This window comes from Benincasa hispida, chromosome 12 (genome assembly GCF_009727055.1).
Source record: "Benincasa hispida cultivar B227 chromosome 12, ASM972705v1, whole genome shotgun sequence".
In the NCBI taxonomy this organism is placed as follows: Eukaryota; Viridiplantae; Streptophyta; class Magnoliopsida; order Cucurbitales; family Cucurbitaceae; genus Benincasa; species Benincasa hispida.
The window spans coordinates 8444240-8464900 of record NC_052360.1 but is presented as its reverse complement, the minus strand read 5'-3'; the positions used below and the strand labels follow the sequence as shown (position 1 = coordinate 8464900).

Below are 20661 nucleotides of genomic sequence, written 5' to 3'. Positions count from 1 at the left end.
CTTGGCTATTATATTTACAAATTTGAAGAAATTTGGGTCTTGTTTGTAGTCATTTGAAATAATACTACTTAAATACTTTTAAAATTGTTACAAATATATATATATATATATATATATTTAAAATTTGTCAAACTTGATTTGATTTTTTTAAAATATTGACAGAAAATAGATAACAAAATAAAGAAATTATAAGTAGAAATATTGTTTATAAACTTTGTTCGGTGGAAATACGATCAAAGTCCCATATTGGTTAGATAAGGGGATAATTATGAATTTATAAGAAATGATAACTATCTCTAATAGTATGAAGTCTTTTGGGTGTGTATGTCAGTAGTTGTAAATAAAACTAAATAATTAGCTTACAACTTATCTTTTTCTTCTTCTTCTTTTTATTAAGTTAAATTTGGAGCGTGATCATGAGATTAGAAGTTTGGTCACGAGCTTTCAAAATTCTGTGTAATAGGTCTATTTTAATTTCTTATAAATTGACTGATAAATCCTTAAAACTTTATATATCTAACACTTCCTTTTAAACTTTTAATTTATGTGGCTAAGAGGTTTTTAAATTTCTAATTCTATATCTAATCAATAAGCATCTAAAGTCTAGAAAACAATGTCAAAACAAGTATAACTCAATTGACATGCGAGAGTGTTATTGAACACGACGTTTGTGGTTCAAATCTCCCTAATACCTCTATTGTACTAAAAAAATGTCTAGAAAATAAGGACATCTAATAGATCACATAAACTTGTAAACTTCCCACTACTACTACAAGAATAAATAGATAATAATTGAAAAATAAAAATAAGACATAATAATTTATGTGAAAAATTCAAAAATCAAAGAAAAACCACGACTAAGGAGAGAAGAAATTTATTATGTGAAAAAATTGTTACAATCACACAAAATTATCCTTTCCCCAATCTCAATAAAAATCAAAACTTTTGTATTGCTCATACCATTTTAATTTCTACTCTCAAACTAGAAAATACATAAAGAATTTAACTAAAATTAACACACGTTCAAGCTTAAAGTGTTTATATATATAACATAATTTCCTTTCTTATAATGGGTTACACAATACTAAGACAATCAATCCCTCTTCATGAACCTAAGTTTCACCACACCACTTAAAAACCAGCCCGAATCATTTTTCAATTCTAAATGAACTTTCAAGTTATTGTAACAAGATCATTCATGCCTTTGTGATGGTAGAAACTTGACTTCCCCGTAATATTTCTTGTAGTGTCTTTTCCCTGAATGAGAGGTTAAAAGAGTTTTTTTTTTTTCTTTTTTATTTGGATTTTTATGTATACATCGTCTACTTTGTAAGAAGATGTTGTTCTGTTTTTTTTAATATATTTTCTCTTAAAAAATATATAATCACATCTTCAACACTATAAACAACCAAGATAATGAAAACAGTAAGGTACGTACGGACAGGCACATAATTAATCCTAATTAGTGTAAATTTAAATAGAGAAATTAGGGAAAGCATGTGACATCCTCATCAGTATAGAGTGTAAATGTGGAACAAAGTCTGAGCTTAGCCACGACTTGGGGTTTATTTAATTTGTTAAAACCCTAAAAACTCATTAGTTTTTGGGCTTTTTTTGTTTGTTTGATGCCATTTTTCAGACATCACATTGCTGTAATATTAAGACAACTACTGACATACACACACAAAAATAAATAAATAAAAATACAGCATATTTATTATACTTTTTTGGTCTTTTTTGCTGACAGTTGTGTTACAAGAGAAATTAAAAAATAAAATAATAAAATAAAAAATTCACAATCTAATTCCATGGCAAAACTTCTCAGAATCGCCCCTTTTTTTTTCCAATGCTCTTCAAATTTATTTTTGCTTGGTTTTTTCCTTTCACAAATTCCCACAAAATAAAAAATAATTTGTCCCAAAACACTGGCTTTGCTTTTCAGACTTTGATGTCAGTTTACCTTTTAACTTTGATCAAACTGAATCTTTGTTGTTGTACATTGGCATCCACTTCTCTTTCTACTCATGTTGTCCTCCACGTGTACTTATTAAACGGTGCTACAAACAAAGTTTTACATTGGTTAAATTAGAGAGATTTATTACGATATATAAGTAAGGACAATTATCTCTCTTGATATGAGGTTTTACTAATTCTTCTAAAAATCAAAGATGTGAGAATTTATGCTTAAAATGGATAATAACATACCATTACAAAGGTTTGATATTCATATCCATAAAAACCTTCAAATATATATCTTTTTAAGCTTCGGTTACAAGTTTAGTATATTAACTTTTGATTTGAGCTAATAGAACTAAATACCTTTGAAAAGTGTCAATAGATTGTTTTATCTATTAAATTCTTGAATTTTTAATTTTGTGTTTAATATTTTTTTTACTTATTGATATGAAAACCTAGAATTTAAAAATTAGGAACCCCAACTGTTGAACCTATCAAATTCTATACCCCCCAATCAATTTGACAACAATTCCAAAGGGAAGGATTAAATTTGGATTACCTTTTGATCAAATATCAAGAGATAAGGAGAACTAGTTCTTTACTCCAAGTTCGAACACTCCACAAGCAAGATGATCAGACTTATCTGAATGTTCTTGGCATGCAAATTTGATTCAAGAATTCCAAAAGTGGCGATGAAACTCTGTCATCTACCAGAGAATTTTAATTCAAAGTAAACTCTAAAAACTCAAACAAAAAAAACCCTCGTACTATCTTTTTCTCTCATCCTTTAAACCCATCCTATTTAAATAAAGATACTTACAATGTCCATTCTACTCCTAACTAAAAAGAACTAAAATCCCAAACAAAACATATATGGGTCCAATAATGAAAATACCCAAAAAAATTAATGCATGCTTCCAAATTAAAATAAAGTAACAAAGTTCAATCGGTTTAATCTTATAGCATTAACTAAAACCAATTATAAAGCTTATGATCATATTCCTGCTTGAGTCCCCTTAATTGAGTTCACCTATTCTTGAATGTAAGAATTCAATGCTAACTATAGCTTTTTGGCTCTTTTGCATGTGATTGGTCCCAGAGGTAACACAAGGATGTCATGGTTCATATCATCTTTTTCCCCTTTTGAAGAATTCGTCCTCGAATCAAATTCATTATCTACATCAAAAGGAGTTAAGTCAGAAACATTAAAAGAAGAACTTACACTGTATTTACCTTCAAGATCAATCTGATAGGCATTATCATTGATTTTCTTCATCACTTGAAAAGGTCTATCTCCCTTTGGGTTTAACTTAGAATCTCGTTGATGTGGAAATATTTCCTTTCGAAGGTGGATCCAAACTCAATGTCCCTCTTTAAATAGAATAGGCTTTTGATGTTGATTAACCCTCTCCGCTACCTTGGAATTTTACTTTTCAATCATTTCTTAACCTCTTTATGTAGCTCCCCAAATGGTCATGGCCTTCTCATCAGCTTAAAAATTCACAACCTCATTAGACGGCAAAGGCAACAAATCAATAGGTAGAAAATCCTCCCAAGTTTTGGTGTTTCAATCTATAGCCCTAAACATAGTCACCATTGTCCTATTGACTACCTCAGTCTGTCCATCATTCTGAGGATGACATGTAGTTAATTAAACTAACTTAGTACCAAGCCTCGAAGTACTTTCCAAAAATGACTTAAAAGATTTCACATCTTTATCACTAACAATACTTCTAGGAATGCCATGCAATTTAACCACATATTTAAAAAATAAGTCAGCCACATGTTTAGCATCATTAGTTTTATTACATGCAATGAAATGAGTCATTTTGCTAAATCTGTCAACTACCACAAAAATGCTATCATTCCCTTTCTTAGATTGAGGTAAACCCAACACAAAATCCATTGAAATATCTAACCATGGTCCACTAGGAGTTGGTAAAGGAAAATATAGTCCATGTGGTTTTGACTTAGACTTACTTCCCTACATGCAATACATCTCTCACTTCTTATGTACATCATCTCTCATTCTAGACCAATAAAAATGTTCATTCAACATGTCATATGACTTAATAACCCCAAAATATCTCATTAAACCTCCCTCATGTGCTTCTTTAACTAATAACTCACGAATAGAACACGTGAGAATGCAAAGCTTATTCTTCCTAAACAGAAACCCATGAAACATCTTATAATCAGGCATAACATATTTTTGCTTGAGATTTTCAACAATAGGTGAAAAATAAGTGTCTTGTGAATACAATGTCTTAATATGTTAAAAAACCAAGCAACTTAGTGTGAATGGCGTTTAGCAAGACATACCTCCTAGATAGTGCATCAACAACTACATTTTCCTTACCTTTCTTATACTGTATCACATAAAGAAAATTTTCATTGAACTCCAACCATTTTGCATATCTTTGATTCAACTTTTGTTTGCCTTTCAAGTGTTGTAAGCTTTGGTGGTCAGTATGGATAACAAACTCCTTTGGCCACATGTAATGTTGCCAAGTTTATAGTACTCTCACTACGGCATAAAGTTCCTTGTCATATGTGGGACATTTCAAGACAGCTCCATTCAGTTTCTCATTGAAGTACATCAATGGTCTTTGATCCTGCATTAATACAACTTCAATTCCCATTCCACACAAAGAAACGTTTATCCTTTAACCAAAATAAGTATAAACGAAAGAATAAAAAAAAATTTCGGACCGTGACTGAGGCTTTTGCTTCTGTTCAATATATAATGACGGAAGCTAAATTTGGTTGGTTAATCCGATCAATTCATAGATGGTCGGCAAGTATGATGGTCTTAATGATGATCCTGCATTTGGAAAAATAACAAGATAGAACTGATTCTACGAGGAAAGGACGACGTACCATGATACTTTCCGTTTTGTTGAAAACAACTTTGGTCTCTGGTTTTAGTTTCTTTGGCCTTACCACTCGGTCCCCGATGGCCAGTGGGGGATTCGGTACGCTTCAATTTCCCAAGACTCGAGAAGGATATTTTCTTACAAAAGATGATTAGTTGATTGACTAGACTGAGACTCTCTTTGATATCAATCACTTTTCTAAGAAAAAGAAAATAGCAAAAATCATAAGAGAAGCAAGGACCTAAAGGAAAAGGTGCTACTTAGCCCTACATTAGTAGAAGTAAGCGACTGAGTGAGGGAAAAGTCCTTCCCTTTTTGGCCCTTACCTGCCCCCCGGTAAACACTGTCCCCTGGTCAGCTACGATGGTCTCGGGTATCCCGAACCGATGGACAATATATGTTTTGATCATTTCCACAATCTCCTTTTGATCCGAGTTTTCCCCAACCTATACCTTACTAATAAAATAAAATGAGCTTACCTTTTTCAGCTGCATTACACCACCACTTGACCAACAAGATTTGCTGCAGTCGAGCTTGATGCTCCCGAAGACCCCGAAGGGGCCATCAAACCTCTTGAGGGAGGAAAGAGAGGTGAGGCCCAGATTGGAGATGATCCCGGCGACGATCTACGGCATCACACTCAATTTCAAATGTTAGTTCAAAATTAGCTAAGGCAAGTAAAGACACATTACATAATTTATCTTTCAAATCATTGAAAGCACATTCTTATGTTTGTCCTCACTCAAACTTTATATTTTTCTTTATAAGTTCAGTAAGTGGTGCAACTATACGACTAAAATCTCTAATGAACCTCCTATAGAACCCAACTAACCTATGAAAACTCCTAATATCACTAGCATCCTTAGGTGTAAACCACTCCCTAATTGCTTTAACATTTTCAGAATAAACTTCCACTCCATGTTTAGATACTACAAAACCTAGGAAGTTTATATTTTCCATGCAAAAACAACACTTTTTGAGATTAGCATAAAACCTTTCCTTTCTAAGTGCTTCTAGAACACACTTGACATGCATAACATGATCCTCTAGTATCTTAGAACATATTAAGATGTCATCAAAATAAACCACTACAAACTTTCTTAAAAATTCACTCAATACATACTTCAACAGTCTCATAAAAGTATTAGGTGCATTAGTTAAGCCAAAAGGCAAATAGCTAGCCATTCATATAAACCATGCTTAGTTTTGAAAGCGGTTTTCCATTCATCTCCAACATTCATCCTAATTTGATGGTTTCCAGGTTTTAAGTCTTCCTTTGTAAACAGGCTACAACTATACAATTCATCTAGCATATCATCCAACCTAGGGATAGGATACCTATACTTAAATGTAATTTTATTAATAGCCCTACAATCTACACACATTCTCCAAGATCTATCTTTCTTAGGTACTAGTAAGATGGAAACCCTACAAAGACTTAAACTTTCACATACATACCCGTAAGTAAGTAACTCATCAACTTGCTTTTGAATCTCTTTGTCCTCTTGTGGATTGGTTCGGTAGGCTGGTCAGTTTGGAATCTGAACACTTGAAATAAAGTCAATCTTATGCTCTATACCCCTCAAGGGTAGTAGCTCCTTAGGTAACTCCTCAGGAAAGACTTCCTTGAATTCCTACAAAAAAGATACAAAAATACTAGGCAAAAAAGAGTCAAGGTCCTCGGTGAGCGGACAAGCTTCTTTAAATGTAACCATGAGTATGGTTCTTTTTTTAGCACTCCAACTTGCTAGTTTTCTCTTTTTTTCCTTTCTAGGCCGTGAGCTATGATCCTACTTTTCTCTCAATCCTTCATTTTTCTTTCAAGCTCTCTCTTTCTTTTCTCAATCTCTCATTTTCTTTCAACCTCTCATTTTCTTTTCCTTTTTCTTTTGCTTTTGCTGCAACATTTCTTTTTTTTTTTTTTTTTTTCTAACTTCTCTTGATCGATAAACACTTCTTTGAGGAATAGAAGTACAAGTATAGTTTTCCTACCATTGTGTGTGAAAGTGTAACGGTTAAGAAAACTATCATAAATAACCTTTCTATCAAATTGACAAGGCCTACCAAGGAGTATGTCACCTGCATGCATGGGCACCACATCATACAGTACTTCATCCTTGTATCTCCCTATGGCAAAAGGAACCTTCACCTGCTTAGTCACTCTGAGTTCCCCACAATCATCAAGTCACTGTAGTTTGTAAGATTGTGGATGAGGTGTAATATCCAAGTCTGATCGCGAGATCAAACTAGAGCTCACCATATTCATATAGCTCCTACTGCCAATCACTACACTACATGGATTAAGCCACTATAGTTTGTAAGATCGTGGATGAGGTGTAATATCCAAGTCTAATCGCGAGATCAAACTAAAGCTCACCACACTCGTATAGCTCCCTCTGTCAATCACTACACTACATGGTACGGTTTGTATAAGGCAATGTGTATAAAAAAAAGATTATCCCTATGTGTACTTAAGGCCCTTCTAGTGACGAGGGATAACTGTGAAGTATCTTCCACTTCTTCCTCTCCTTCTTGGTCACTTCTCAATTTTTCTATCTCTTCATCATCTTCTCTCACATCAATAACTATCTCTCTTTCTCCAATGATCATTGTCCTCTTATTAGGATATTCTTGACTTATGTGTCTCACTCCTTGATTTCTAATATTTAAGGTCTCTATTTCTACCTTTGGGTGCCTCCACCTTTTTGCTTTCAATGAGGACTTCCCCTTATCTTTAGGTTTATCACTTCCTATCTTGGCTTTAAATTTAGAGTCGATGGATTTTTCACCTTGTTTCCAAGAAGTTGAATTGGAAAAATTTTTAGAAGTGTACCTTGATTTGCACCTCTGAAATTTCTTTTCAACCTTCACTGCAAGGTGCTCTAATTCTTCCATATCCTCGTATGATTACAATTCAATACGTTCAATCACATCAATATTTAATCCATGAAGACACCTAGCCATAGTGTTCTCTTTATCCTCATCTATCTCCAATATTTCCATTAACATCTCCATCTCCTTGAAATAATCTTCTACACTCTTTCTCCCTTGGCGTAAAGCCTGAAATCTTTGTGTACAATCTCTCAAGTAATGTTTTGGCATAAACTGCCTCTTCATCAACTCTTTTAATTCTAGCTATGTTTCCACGGGACCCTCCTAATGCTTTATCCTCTTAGAACATACTTTATCCCACCATGTTTGTGCATACCCCTTAAAATGTGTTATAGAGACAGTTACCTTTTTCTCTTCAGAGAGTTTGTAACCACGAAAAATATGTTCTGCCACATGTTCCCATTGGAAAAAATCTTCAGGATCAGACGTACCATAAAATTTTGGAAATTTAACTTTAATGCTTCCAAAACCTCTATCTCCATGGTGGTTTTCTCTTCTACCTTGCGACCTCTATTATGAAAACCCCTTTTCCTCTTGACCCATATCGCTCCCTTTTCTAGGCCAATCTATAGTATGGTCAAAGTCAGATTCATTTTGCTTTGAGTCATCTTCCTCCTCAAGAGCTTGAGCCTCTACAACTCGCCTCCTTACTTCCTTTCCCGAACTTGAAACCATTGTTCTATTCTATCCAATCTCGCATAGATCAAAGTCTCCAAATTTTGCATGACTCCCTCAATGAGTGCTTTTTGTAATTGTCCTTGTGGAACAACTCCATTGTCCAACATTATTACAAAACAAAAAAACATGTGAAAGAAAAGTGGATCTCACCAATCACTCCCTCATGTGTTTCACTCGATAGGCGATGTTCACTCGTGTTTACACTCTTTAATGTAGGCGCTCTCTCACAAAAAGGAATGCTCTCAAAAGGGTAATGAGCCAAAATTTGCAATCAAGATTTGAAGAGTTAGTAAAAAACAAAAATCAAGCAAGAATAACTATAAAATGTCAAACTCAAGCAAAGAACCGGTTGAATTCAACAAAAACGAAACAAAAAATCAAGAACCTAATATTCAAGATCCAACAAACTAGGAGACGAAACAACAAGAATATGATATCAAGAATTAAGAATCTAATATTCAAAATTCAAATAATTATGCAATATGAACAAAGATGGCAAACTACCGGACAATCAATGATAAAAAGGAAACAAAGAATTAGAAATAAAAAATAAAATAAAATAAAACCAATTATACTAATTTTACCGAAACCTCAATTTAATCTCAATAAACAAATGTGCTTTTGAAACAACTCATCTTTCATATGAATTTCAGCCCCTTAAAACTCATGAACAATGAGCTACTTGCTTGATGTGCCAATTTAACCTAATTATTTGACGTGCCTGCTTCGAGTTTCTATCTTTGTTCTCCAATTTCTCATCTTCGGACCCAATTCTTCTTCTTTTTTTTTTTAAAATTTTTTTCAATTCTCAACCAAAATCCAATTCCAGATTTCCAATTGAAGTATGCAAATTGATTTCTCCATTTTTTTTTTCAATTGCCTTCTCAATTTTGATTCTGTCCACCAACCCCGTCGCACAAGCCTTCAAACACTTTTTGTTTTTCCAATTCAAACTCAACAAGATCCCTAATCCTAATTAGAAATTAATGCTCAATAAATAAAACAATCAAAGTAAACATATATCCAATCTAGAGCCTAGGTTCTGATACCAAATGATATGAAACCTAGAATTTGAAAATTAGAAACTCCAAATGTTAAAACCCCCAATATCAAATTCTAAAACCCCCGATCAATTTGACAACAATCCCAAAGAGAATGATTAGATTTAGATTACCTTTTGATCGAAGACTAAGAGATAAAGAGAACTAGTTCCTTACTCCAAGTTCGAACACTGCACAAGCAAGATGATGAAACTTACCTGAATTTTCTTGGCATGCAACCTTGATTCAAGAATTGCAAAAGTGGTAATATCTTTTTCTCCTATCCTTTAAACCCATCCTACTAAACAAAGTGACTTAAAAAGTCCATTCTACCCCAAACTAAAAAGAACTAAAAACCCAAACAAAACATATATGGATCCAATAATGTAAATACCCAAAAAAATTAACGCATGTTTTCAAATTAAAATAAATTAACAAAGTTCAGTCAGTTTCATCTTATAGCATCAACTGAAACCAACTATAAAGCTTATGATGAGATATTCCTGCTTGAATATTCTCAATTGAGTTGGTTGAACGTGAGAATTCAACACTAAATGTAGCTTCTTGGCTCTTGAGCGTATGATTGGTCCAGGAGGTAACACAAGGGTGTTCTGATTCATATCACTTATTTTACATTTTTTTTTTCTTTCAAATTTCACGAATCATTTAGACACATATTTAAGGTTTAAGGATCTTTTAAACACTTTTTAAAGTTCATGGCCCTTTTAAACACAAACTTGAAAGATATTGGACTGAACTTGTAATTTAATCTCTTTTAATTCATTTTTATCGGAACATCTTTGAATCTTGAGTTTGAGACTATTTGATAGTTAAACTTTAAAAAGGTATATTTAATAGATTCCTAAACTTTTAATTTTATATTCAATATATCATGATTTAAACTAAAAAATATATATATAATGATTTTTAAACTTTTAATATTGTATTTAATAGGATCTTCAATTTCAAGATGAAATTTTCAGGGACCATAAACACATACTTCAAAAGTTAAAAGAATTAAACACTTATAATTTACTCTTTTTAATTTATTTATTTCTTAAATTTGAATAAACCGTGAAATATTCAATAACGAACTAGCGGTAGAGATGTCCATTTGTATGTGAGTGATTCAATATATAACTACAAGACCATTTTTTGTTTGTATTGGTTTTTTTTTTTTTTTTTCCATTTTAACGCTTTAGATTTATATAAATATATATATATATATACATATTTAGTTCAACTAGTACGGTTTAAGAAATTTGAATCTTCGACTGCCTTAATCAATTGAATTATGTAACGTTGACTGTTTGTTTTGATTACTTTGAGTGAGTTTGGTGTTCGTGTTAGAGATTTTACTTTGACTTTATTTTTTATTTTTTTAAAAAGATATTTGATTGATTTATTGATTCTCCTTTTCTAGTTGAAAAAGTATATATATGTTTTATACCGCATATTTAAATCCAAGTTCAATAAAAATTGATCGACCACTTCACATTTTACAAAAGGTAAAGAAAATATATTCCCTCTCTTTTTCTTAAAACAAAATATTCTTGTATTTTGACTATTGCAACATTTGGATTATGTATTATTTATGGTAATTTATTTCTCATATATATTATTTATAAATGGTTCGATTAATTAAGTGTATATTTGAGAATAATTTTGAAATTGTTTAAATCATGTTTGTCACGTTCAAAACTAAGTCATTCAAAATTAGTTTAATATTTAATTTTATAATTTTAAATGACATGTTTCAAAGTAATTTTAAAAAGAACAAAAGTAGTTTTAACCATTTTAAAATAACTCTCAACATGCCTTAAAATCCTTCAAATTAAATAAATAATGTCTTTAAATACACTTAGCTATTACAATCCTTCAAATTAAATATATGATGTCCTTTAAAGAAACTCTTATAAATAGAAAAATTCTAAAAATATTTACAGTTTATAGTAAAAGGTTTTAAAAATACAAACACTTTTAAAATTTTTTGCTATAAAATGTAAATATTTTTAAATATGTATATTTTTTTTATGCTCAAGAAGATCACCCATTCAAGGTGGGAGAGAATTAAACTTCCGACTTTGATGTCGAAAGTATAAATTTATATTAATTCAACTATGCTCGTGTTAGTCCTTATATTTATTTTTAAAGCATATACTCAAATAGTATTTCATAAAGTTATTTTAATAGCTAAGTGCGTTAGTAACTTTTTATCTGGTAAAAAATTCGAATAGTAATATGTTAACATCCTAAATCAATAAAAAAAGAAAAACAAAGAGGGACCAAAAAGAAAGTCTAATCTATGAAACTTTAGAATGCTGGTTTAGGAGTTATATATATAAATACTTCATATATTTCCTTGAAGGTTAAATGATAAATTTGATCTTTATAATTGTGGAGAAGATTAAAATTTAGTCTCATGATTTATAATTAGAATTTAATTTAATCCATATAGTTTGATAAAATCCTCATAAATAGTCCCTACTGTAGAGATTATTTATAAATTTTTTTATCAAATTATAAAGACTATGAGATTGTATTAAATTATAAGGACTAAATTCTAATTAAATTTTATTTTCGAACCATAGAGATTAAATTTGTAATTTAACTTGTGTTAATTACATTTCTTATTGGTGAAATATTCTTATTTTTTAAATGAAAGAAAAAGAAAAGTGGAGAATCCCACGTTAGTTGGAACGACAAGAAGATACCTCCTTATTTACCATACCCTTTCCTTGTGGGTTTGGGCCCATGCGGTACCCAAATTTTAGAAGGGGTAAGGAAGTAGGCAAATGAGGATTTGATGATCTTTCCACATGCGAGCATTGCTGCCGCTCATCCAATTAGATGGTTTTTGTTTTATAGGTTTTCTTTGTTGTTACTAATTTTCGAGCTTTCATTCCTGTCACTTTTTACCGAATAGCCATTCCAACATTTCTTCCCACAATTATTTAATTAGTTTACATCATAATAATCTAGGGTTTTTCATAAACTAAGATCCAATTCTTTTTTAATTCTCGTGCTCCACATCCCTTAAAAGTACAAAAGGACAAAATTGATAAAGTTTGAAAGTTTGAAAGATTTAAAGTAATTATGAATAATTATTTAAAATTTAACCGGGAGTAATTTATTAAACATTTCCATTAAATTTAAGGGTGAGTTTAGTTACTCAATTTTATGCGTTAAACTTTCAATTTCATCTAATTACATTTGGAATAAAATTAATATTTTCTTAAAATAAATTTAGAAGATGACCATAAATTTTTTTTTTATAATAGAAATTAAACCTTATAAATTTCAAAATTATCTCAAAATCGAACCATAATAATATTTTTAAAGCTAATTATTACTAAAACACCTAAATATAGGTATAAAATCAAACCGATCAAAAAATACCCGAATTAAAGAGCTAAAAAAAAGATCAAACGTCAAAGTATAAAATGAACTAGCTCGATCATAATTGTATCACCTTCCTTACTATAGAGGTTTTTTAAATTTTCATCCTACATATTATTGAACTCAAAGGAAAAAAAAAAAAAAAATCTAAAAGTAGTTTTCTCTAATAATAAAATCAATAAACCTAGAAAAAATGAAGTGCGTTAACTTAACTATTTATTCCAGAAGTATTTTCTCTTAGAGTTCTAATATAAAAATGAGTGATATTAAATATACCTTGTTTATTTAATTTTATTCTATATATATTCAATAAATCTTAAATTTTATTGTCAATTATTAATGGATGATTGTTGTTTTTTTTTAAATGAAAAAATATTATTTCTTTAATATTTTCACTATAAATTTTGATAATGTATTCACATATTGTATTTTTTTTTTTTTTTTGCATGAAAAATATTATTATTATTCAACCAGTTTCGATGAAAATCAACTTTGAAAGACTAAAATTGAAGATTTATTAAAAGTAGTCGTACTAAAATTGAGCAAATCCAAGGGTATAAGATCAAAATGGTATTTTGACGAGTCTTAATTTTTAAAAAATGATATAGACGTGTATTAGAAGTGTATCTCTCCACATATCTATCATCCACAGTAATTTTATCTTTGAAACATCACATTCTCAAACTTCACATTCTTATTTGCTTGCACATCAAATGTAACATCTACATGTATAGATGAAAGCAAAGATAGAGAGATAGAAGATATAATATGGTTGGATTTAGGTGGCCTACATGTTATCCATGTCCCTAATAGAGCCATAATGACAGAGATGCAAGAGGCAAAAATATGGGCTCTCCACTTAAACCCCATTTTAAACTTTAGGTTAATTATTTATTTGTATTGAACAACACTTGTGAATATGAAGCAACCATTGGAGGTGGGTGTGGGTCAATATGTGCAATGTCCTATAACACAAACCATTTGGACAAACTTTTCAAATCATATTGCACCTTTTTTTCCTATCTTATATCCTACATCTATCTCTCTTTCCACTTCTTTTGTCACGTTTCTTCTTCCTACAACAACGCTCCACACCCTCATTTCAAATTTTCACCAACTCGGTCAATTCTCTCTTTTATCATCTTATCTTTTTTATTCCTCTCTAACTATACCTTATTTATTCTCTATTGCATCTTAATATTGCACGAGAAAGGGAGTAGTAAGCAACAAAGTACTTTGGTGAACTAACTGAAAATAAAAACAGAGATTTTTAGACATATCTGATCTTTCAAATTGTTGTTGAGTCAAACAAACTTAAACATTGTAGCATCCTAAGGAAAAGAAAGTAAAAGTTTGATTCTCGTCGTATCGAGAGAGCAAAATGGGAACAAAGCTTAACCTATGAAACAGAGTTTGTGCGAGAGTAATTATGAAACAAGCCTAAAACCGCGAAACGTGTTTTCAAAGAGTAATCACGAGCATGGGGATGTTAAGTGGTGTTAAAAAAATCAACAATTAAAAAAAAAAAAAAACATAAAACGTAAAAAGAGTAGAGAATCAACACATAGATTTCACGTGGTTCATTAACAGTGTGTTAAGAGATCAGAATAATTTTATTAAAGAAAATGTTAGTGGCGTCTCTAGGGTTGGGAGATTATATAGTGCACTTCTCTAAACCCTAGGGTCATAATCGTAAATAACCAACCGTAAGTAATTTAAAGAATGCGAAATACGAATTTAACTTAGGTTTAAGTGGTATTGCCACGAACTTTCACTAGGACACGCCGCTCCTGAGCTACAGTTCGCTGAGCAGGTAACGAAATTCTCATACTAGATTGTTCGAAGCGCGAGATAACAGATTCAAAGCATTCCAATAGGAGAAAGAGTAAAGAGTAAAGAAGTAATAATTAAGCATAGATGAGTAAGAATATGATAGGTGAAAGAGACAAGTTGAATAAACAATTGTAATAATGGGTATAGTTGAATGGAGAGTGGATCCTACTCTTACCCTAATTTTGTTTCATTGCAACTTGAGAGAAGAATGGGGTAAGTAGGAGAAAGAGAGGGATTAGATGGAATGTATGTGAATGGAAAGTAAAGGAGGGGTGTGGGATGCAATATGTTGAATTAGGTAGGGCACCCAATGTTGTGGCCATATTAGACACTAATGTCAAATGGGGTTTGGCAGTATGAGGTATGATGCCCTTTTGTGGGGTACCCTCAAAACATCCACTTTCATCTCTCTTTTCCATAATTATTATATATTACAACACATTACATTAACTTCTCTTTACTTTTTTTTGTTTATTTTTCATCCAGCTATATCTTATCAATAAATACTCTACGGACCTCTTTTCTTTTCTTTTTCTTGCTTTTCCTATTGTTTTTTCTCCCTTCCGCTACCATTTTTGGTTTTGAGAAAAAAAATATTTGAAATTAAATCTAAATAATACCTCTAAAAAAGATCGAGTGAATACAAGGGTAGGTATAATGATTATTTATTTTAAAACATTATTAAGCAATTTTTTTTAATAATTTTAAACAAGAAAACTATAACTGTCACAAATAAAATTAAAAACCGATTGGTATATATTTGGAGGGTTGATTATATATGTATGTTCAATAATTTAGGAAAAATGTGGAAGATTTGTTGAAATTATAGAGTATAGTTGATGGTGACATATAATATATGAAGAGTAGTTTGAGAGAGAGATAATAATGATAACATAATACATAGTTTTCAAATTGATTTGTTAATTCAAAGTAGTGCCCCCACAAAAATTACTTATAGTGACCTTCCTAGATGATGGTGTGTGGGGCTACCCATTAGGACTACAACCCCTATTGTGTGTAGGACTTTTCTTTTCAAACACCTTCACCATCTCTTTTTCTCTTTTTGGGCCCATACTCTCTTCATAGATTGTACACATTATTTCTTGAGGGGTCTTTCCTAGAGTCTATGAAATTTCAAGATTTTTCTTCTTTTAAAATGTTCGGAAAATAATACTAACTATATAATTGTCATTTTTATTTAATTTGAACATCCTATTTGAGTGAATAGAATGGTATTAGGTCAAGGATTTTTAAAATGATGTTGTGAGACCTGTAAAATTAAATTACTCTTCTGTCCATTTTAGTATAAACTTTTTGTCCATATAGTAGTTGGTCTTGTCAGCTTCTCAAGTGGGACCTTAAGTTTTAGTTTTTTCTTTTTAAAAATTAAGTTTATAAACATTTTACGTCTTTGTTTTCAGTACAATACATGGAGTGAGAGATTTGAGTCTCAAAATTTTGGTCAAGGTTTTTTTGGTTGAGTTTTTTTTTTTTTTTTTCTTTATTTAAGAAAATGTGAAAATCATGTAGAAAAATTGTGAAAGACAAATACAATATTAAAACACCATATAGCTATCAAACCAACCTTTTTAAGTTTTTAGGGCACCGTAGGTTTGCATCCATTTTATCAAAAATCAACTTAAACTAATTTGCTTAAACCCCTAAATCCTAGCTAATACCTCTTTTTGGAGTTTCTTTTGGTTATTCATTTATTGTGGTAAAATTTATTCTGAATAATATTATCGATTTATAATTCTGTTTGCGATTCTATTTCTATGTAATACAATAGACGTGAAATTTAAAAATTTAAATCTAAGAGTCAAAAAAAAAAATAAAAAAAAAATACATATCAATTACTATTTATGTACTTAGGTTAGCTATTAACGGGACAGATTCCCTTATTAGGCGAGGAATAGGGGAGGGGTGGAGAAAAAGTTTCTCCATGAGCTAAACGATGACGATTTAGTATAGTTATCTAATGTCATGTTATTATTATTATTTTTATATAATATTACATTTAAATTTCAAATTTGATTATTTATTGGGAAATGTAATAAATATGTTTAAATTGAATATTTAAATTTAGATTATATATGCGAATAATTTGATTTATTTTTATTTCTTTCTACTAAAAAATAATTAGCTTTTTTACATCAAAATTTGAGTAATTTATCTTTAAATTCAAATTGTCATATAAAACTAATCATAATAAACAATTTAATGATAAAGTTAATTATTTAATTAAATTTTGCTCACATTAATGATTTAAATTAATTGATTTTTTACAAAAAAAAAAAAAATATGGATAAAAATTCCTTAGGGAATCCAATCTCGCGAATTCCCTGCAGGGAATCTTCGCTCTGATCCATGGAAAATTTCACTAAATAGGGAATGAAATGGGGAGCGGGACGGAGAACATTTCATTTAAAGTAGAGAGCATATAATATAATGTTATAGTCCTTGATGAAATTCTTTACTTTAAAGAAAATTAAAGGTTTTTTTTTAAAAAAAAAAAAAAAGAATAAAAAATATTTAATTATTTTGATATTGTAAATAATTGGTCTATAAATAAGAATTGGCCGTCTTTCTCACGGCATAATTCCATTAATCATCTCTTCCAAATTTCTCTCTTCTTCTTCCTCTGTTTACAGTTCCGCCATGGGTTTCCCTGCAAGCTACACTGAGCTTCTTCTTCCCAAGCTCTTCATTCATGTACTCTCCTTCCTCGGTTTCCTCAGAAAGCTGATCTCCCTCCTCTTCCGCCTCTTGGGTCTCCAAGATTTCCTCGAACCCGACATTCCTTGGCCCAATCACCCCGATTCCTTCCCCACCGGACCCTTCACCGACCTCGACCCTCTCTCCGCCGCCGTTCTCCGTGAGATTCTCCCCGTCGTCAAGTTTTCCGAGCTTTTGGATCCACCGGAGAGCTGCGCTGTGTGTCTCTACGAGTTCGAGGCCGACGATGAGATCCGCCGCCTCGCTAACTGTCGCCACATCTTCCACCGCGGATGTCTCGATCGGTGGATCGGTTACGGTCAGAGAACCTGCCCGCTGTGCCGGACGGTGTTTATTCCTCCCGATTTGCGGAGTGGTGGTTGTAATTTTGACGATAGGCTTTGGGAGGATTCGGAAATCTTTGAAGCTCTCCACACCGATTCTTCTTCTTCTTCTTCTTCAAGTCTTCTCTCCGCTGGTTTGTAGCTTTTGGAGATTTGATTGATTTTTCTTTTTGTTGATTTTGCTGCTCTGCCTCTCATCAATCGATATCGGAAAAACATAAATAAAATAAGGGGAAACAGAGATGAGAGATGGAGATGATTGAGTTTGATGGGGAGGGAATATGTTTGTTGTTCTTCTCTGTACATACCAAAAAAAAAAAAAAAAAACGTTCCTAAAAGGAACTGGAAAATCAAAATCAAAATCAAATCAAATCAAAATCAATTACAGGTCTCAGAATTAGTTCATCATCATCTTCTTCTTCTGATTTTGCCAATTCCTCTGACTCTTTCTCTTTAACAATACAACAGAAATTGAAATTGATACAAATATAATATGAGATTTAGATTTTTGTATATATGATTGTGAATTACCCATTTGTTGTTTGTGTTGTATACCCAAACAGAAAAGCTTCCAAGTCTTGAATCTTACTTTGCTTGAACAAAATTGTTAAAATTAGGCTGTGGGGATTCATTCTTGCTATTGAAGGAGATTGTTCTTTGGGCCATGGGGATGTGTTTATAAGGGTTCTTAATTTGGATATTTTTGTTGTTGATTTTAGTGGTATTTTACTTTGCTCGACTTTTTGAGTCTAGATTTTGAGGATTTTTATGCTTGGGTTTGTAGCTAATTTTATGGCTAAATTTTATATGGGTTTGCTTAGTTGATATATATATATGCTTGTGTGCGATTAATTGAAATTTTGAGTCTAGAATGTAGGTGCTTAAAAATTGGAGATGATGATAAGTACACAATTTCTACATTTTCTCAATGCTTTCATGGTTTAATTTTTGGCTCTTTTGTCAAATGAGATGGTTAATTTTTAACAAAATTGATACACTACTAGCGTAAAACAATGGACCATTTTTATAAGGAGTTTTCGATCTCATTGATTGATGAATTGGTAAGATAGTGAATCCCATCTAATTTTCAATTGTAATTATACTACTATTATCTATCTCACGAGATAATCCACGGATCCTAATTAAATTCTAGGTGATCGTTATGGATTGAACTCATGATCTCTTAGTCTTTTAATTTTTTTTTAACGTTCCTACTATCACGAGGCCAAGCATGATATAGTTAATATAACCATTGAAATTTAGTGGTAAATTTTGATAATGTCCTTAAAAATAATAGATATAACTTTGAAAAATGAGTTAGTTGAATGGAAAAGGAAAGAGGGAAAAAAGGAAAGGTGAAATGAATGATGAAAAAAAAGAAAAAAGAAAAAAGAAAAAAAAAAGTTAGGGTGAGACATGTGACACATGTGATGCTCTGTTAAATGAAGAAGCAATCTCTGCAAAGACTTGTTAAAAAGCATCATCCCAAAGGACAATCCATTTCCAAAGCCACCCTCCCCCTTCCCATCCAATGGATAACTTTTTTCTTTTTTCTTCAATTAATATGTTTTTTCCCCTTTCAATGCTTTTTCAATTTAGTCCATATTATTCCCAATGTTTCAACTTAGTACCTCCTTCTTGGTGAATATTAAAATTGATTTATATCAATACATAACAGTTTAGAAGATTAAAAGTATATCTTTTGAAATTTCAAGGATTAAATAGACATTAATACCAAATTTAGAGAAGATATTAAAATATTTTCTCCTTTATTTGACCTTCATCTATGTACGAGTGGAAACAGTTTGGTTCGAACTGCATATAGAATATCTCCTAGAATAAATTCGGTTTTGACATTTTTAAAAAATCCATGTTATATTCTTTTTTTTAATTAAAGCGGTTCGGTTCGGTTCGGTTTTAAATTCGATTTTCGAAAGTGAAACCGAACCGAACCGAATTTTTCGGTTTCACTAAGTTTTCGGTTCGGTTCGGTTTTTGCAATTTGAATGACCATCCCTACCTCTATGTTTTTACCAAGTCTCTAAATAGTATGTCACATAAAATTAATAACAAAAAATATCAATCAATTTATATCAGTCAATTTTGAGAATTGCAGCAATTAAAACCTTAAACTAATAATTGTATTAATTTGAATATGGGAGTTTTATATGTGTATCAACTTATACCCTTTATTACATTCAGTCTGGAAAAACACCTTGCGAAATATACAATTTTAATTGTTAGTGTTTTGATCTTAGCTATATTTTTTTAGTCGTGATCCATAGATATTGGCACTTTTGTTCTTAATCTTATCCCAGGAGATGTTCTATGATGTCCTTCACAATGTTATTTTTGTCAGAAAATTCTTTTCTTATCTAAAAAATTATGAGAGTTTATGCTTGAGGATTTTTTTTTCCTTCTTTGGGACTCGACTGGTTATAGCATTGATCCGATTTTTCTTTTCTTTCATGCATATTTAAGGGTAATATTTTTGTGTTATAGAGTTACCAATTTTGAGGGTGTAGGCTTTTTGGGATTGCTGTGACATTATGGGTAACTTATTACGTGGTGTGTTAGATAAGCTTTTTTTTACCGTAACAACCTTAAAGATTTCCTTTGAGAATTATCCATGAATCAAATTTAATAGTCAATTTTATAAAACCGACATTTGAAAAAGGGTACACACGTGAGAATTGATTCATTGATGATTTTCAAAAGTAAACATGATGAAGGTTCTAAATTGAATTGTTTATGGAAGTTTAAAAACTTAATTGATACAAATTATAAGTTTCATACGTAATTTTCAAATAAAATCTAAAGGAGGTGTAAATTAATACACTTATGAAAATTCAAAATTTAAATTGATGTAATTATTAGTTCATAATTTTAATCAATACAACTCACAAAGTTTAAAGGTATCCAATGATA

At 31.1% G+C, this 20661-nt stretch overlaps 1 protein-coding gene across 1 annotated transcript; it reads left to right on the top strand.

The window, feature by feature from the left end:
• The first annotated feature begins 17252 nt into the window (after positions 1-17252).
• Positions 17253-18139, top strand: LOC120092692 (E3 ubiquitin-protein ligase RHA1B). The gene has a single exon (XM_039050843.1). The coding sequence runs from the start codon at positions 17333-17335 to the stop codon at positions 17873-17875; it is 543 nt and encodes a 180-aa protein (XP_038906771.1). The 5' UTR covers positions 17253-17332; the 3' UTR covers positions 17876-18139.
• The last annotated feature ends 2522 nt before the right edge of the window (positions 18140-20661 follow it).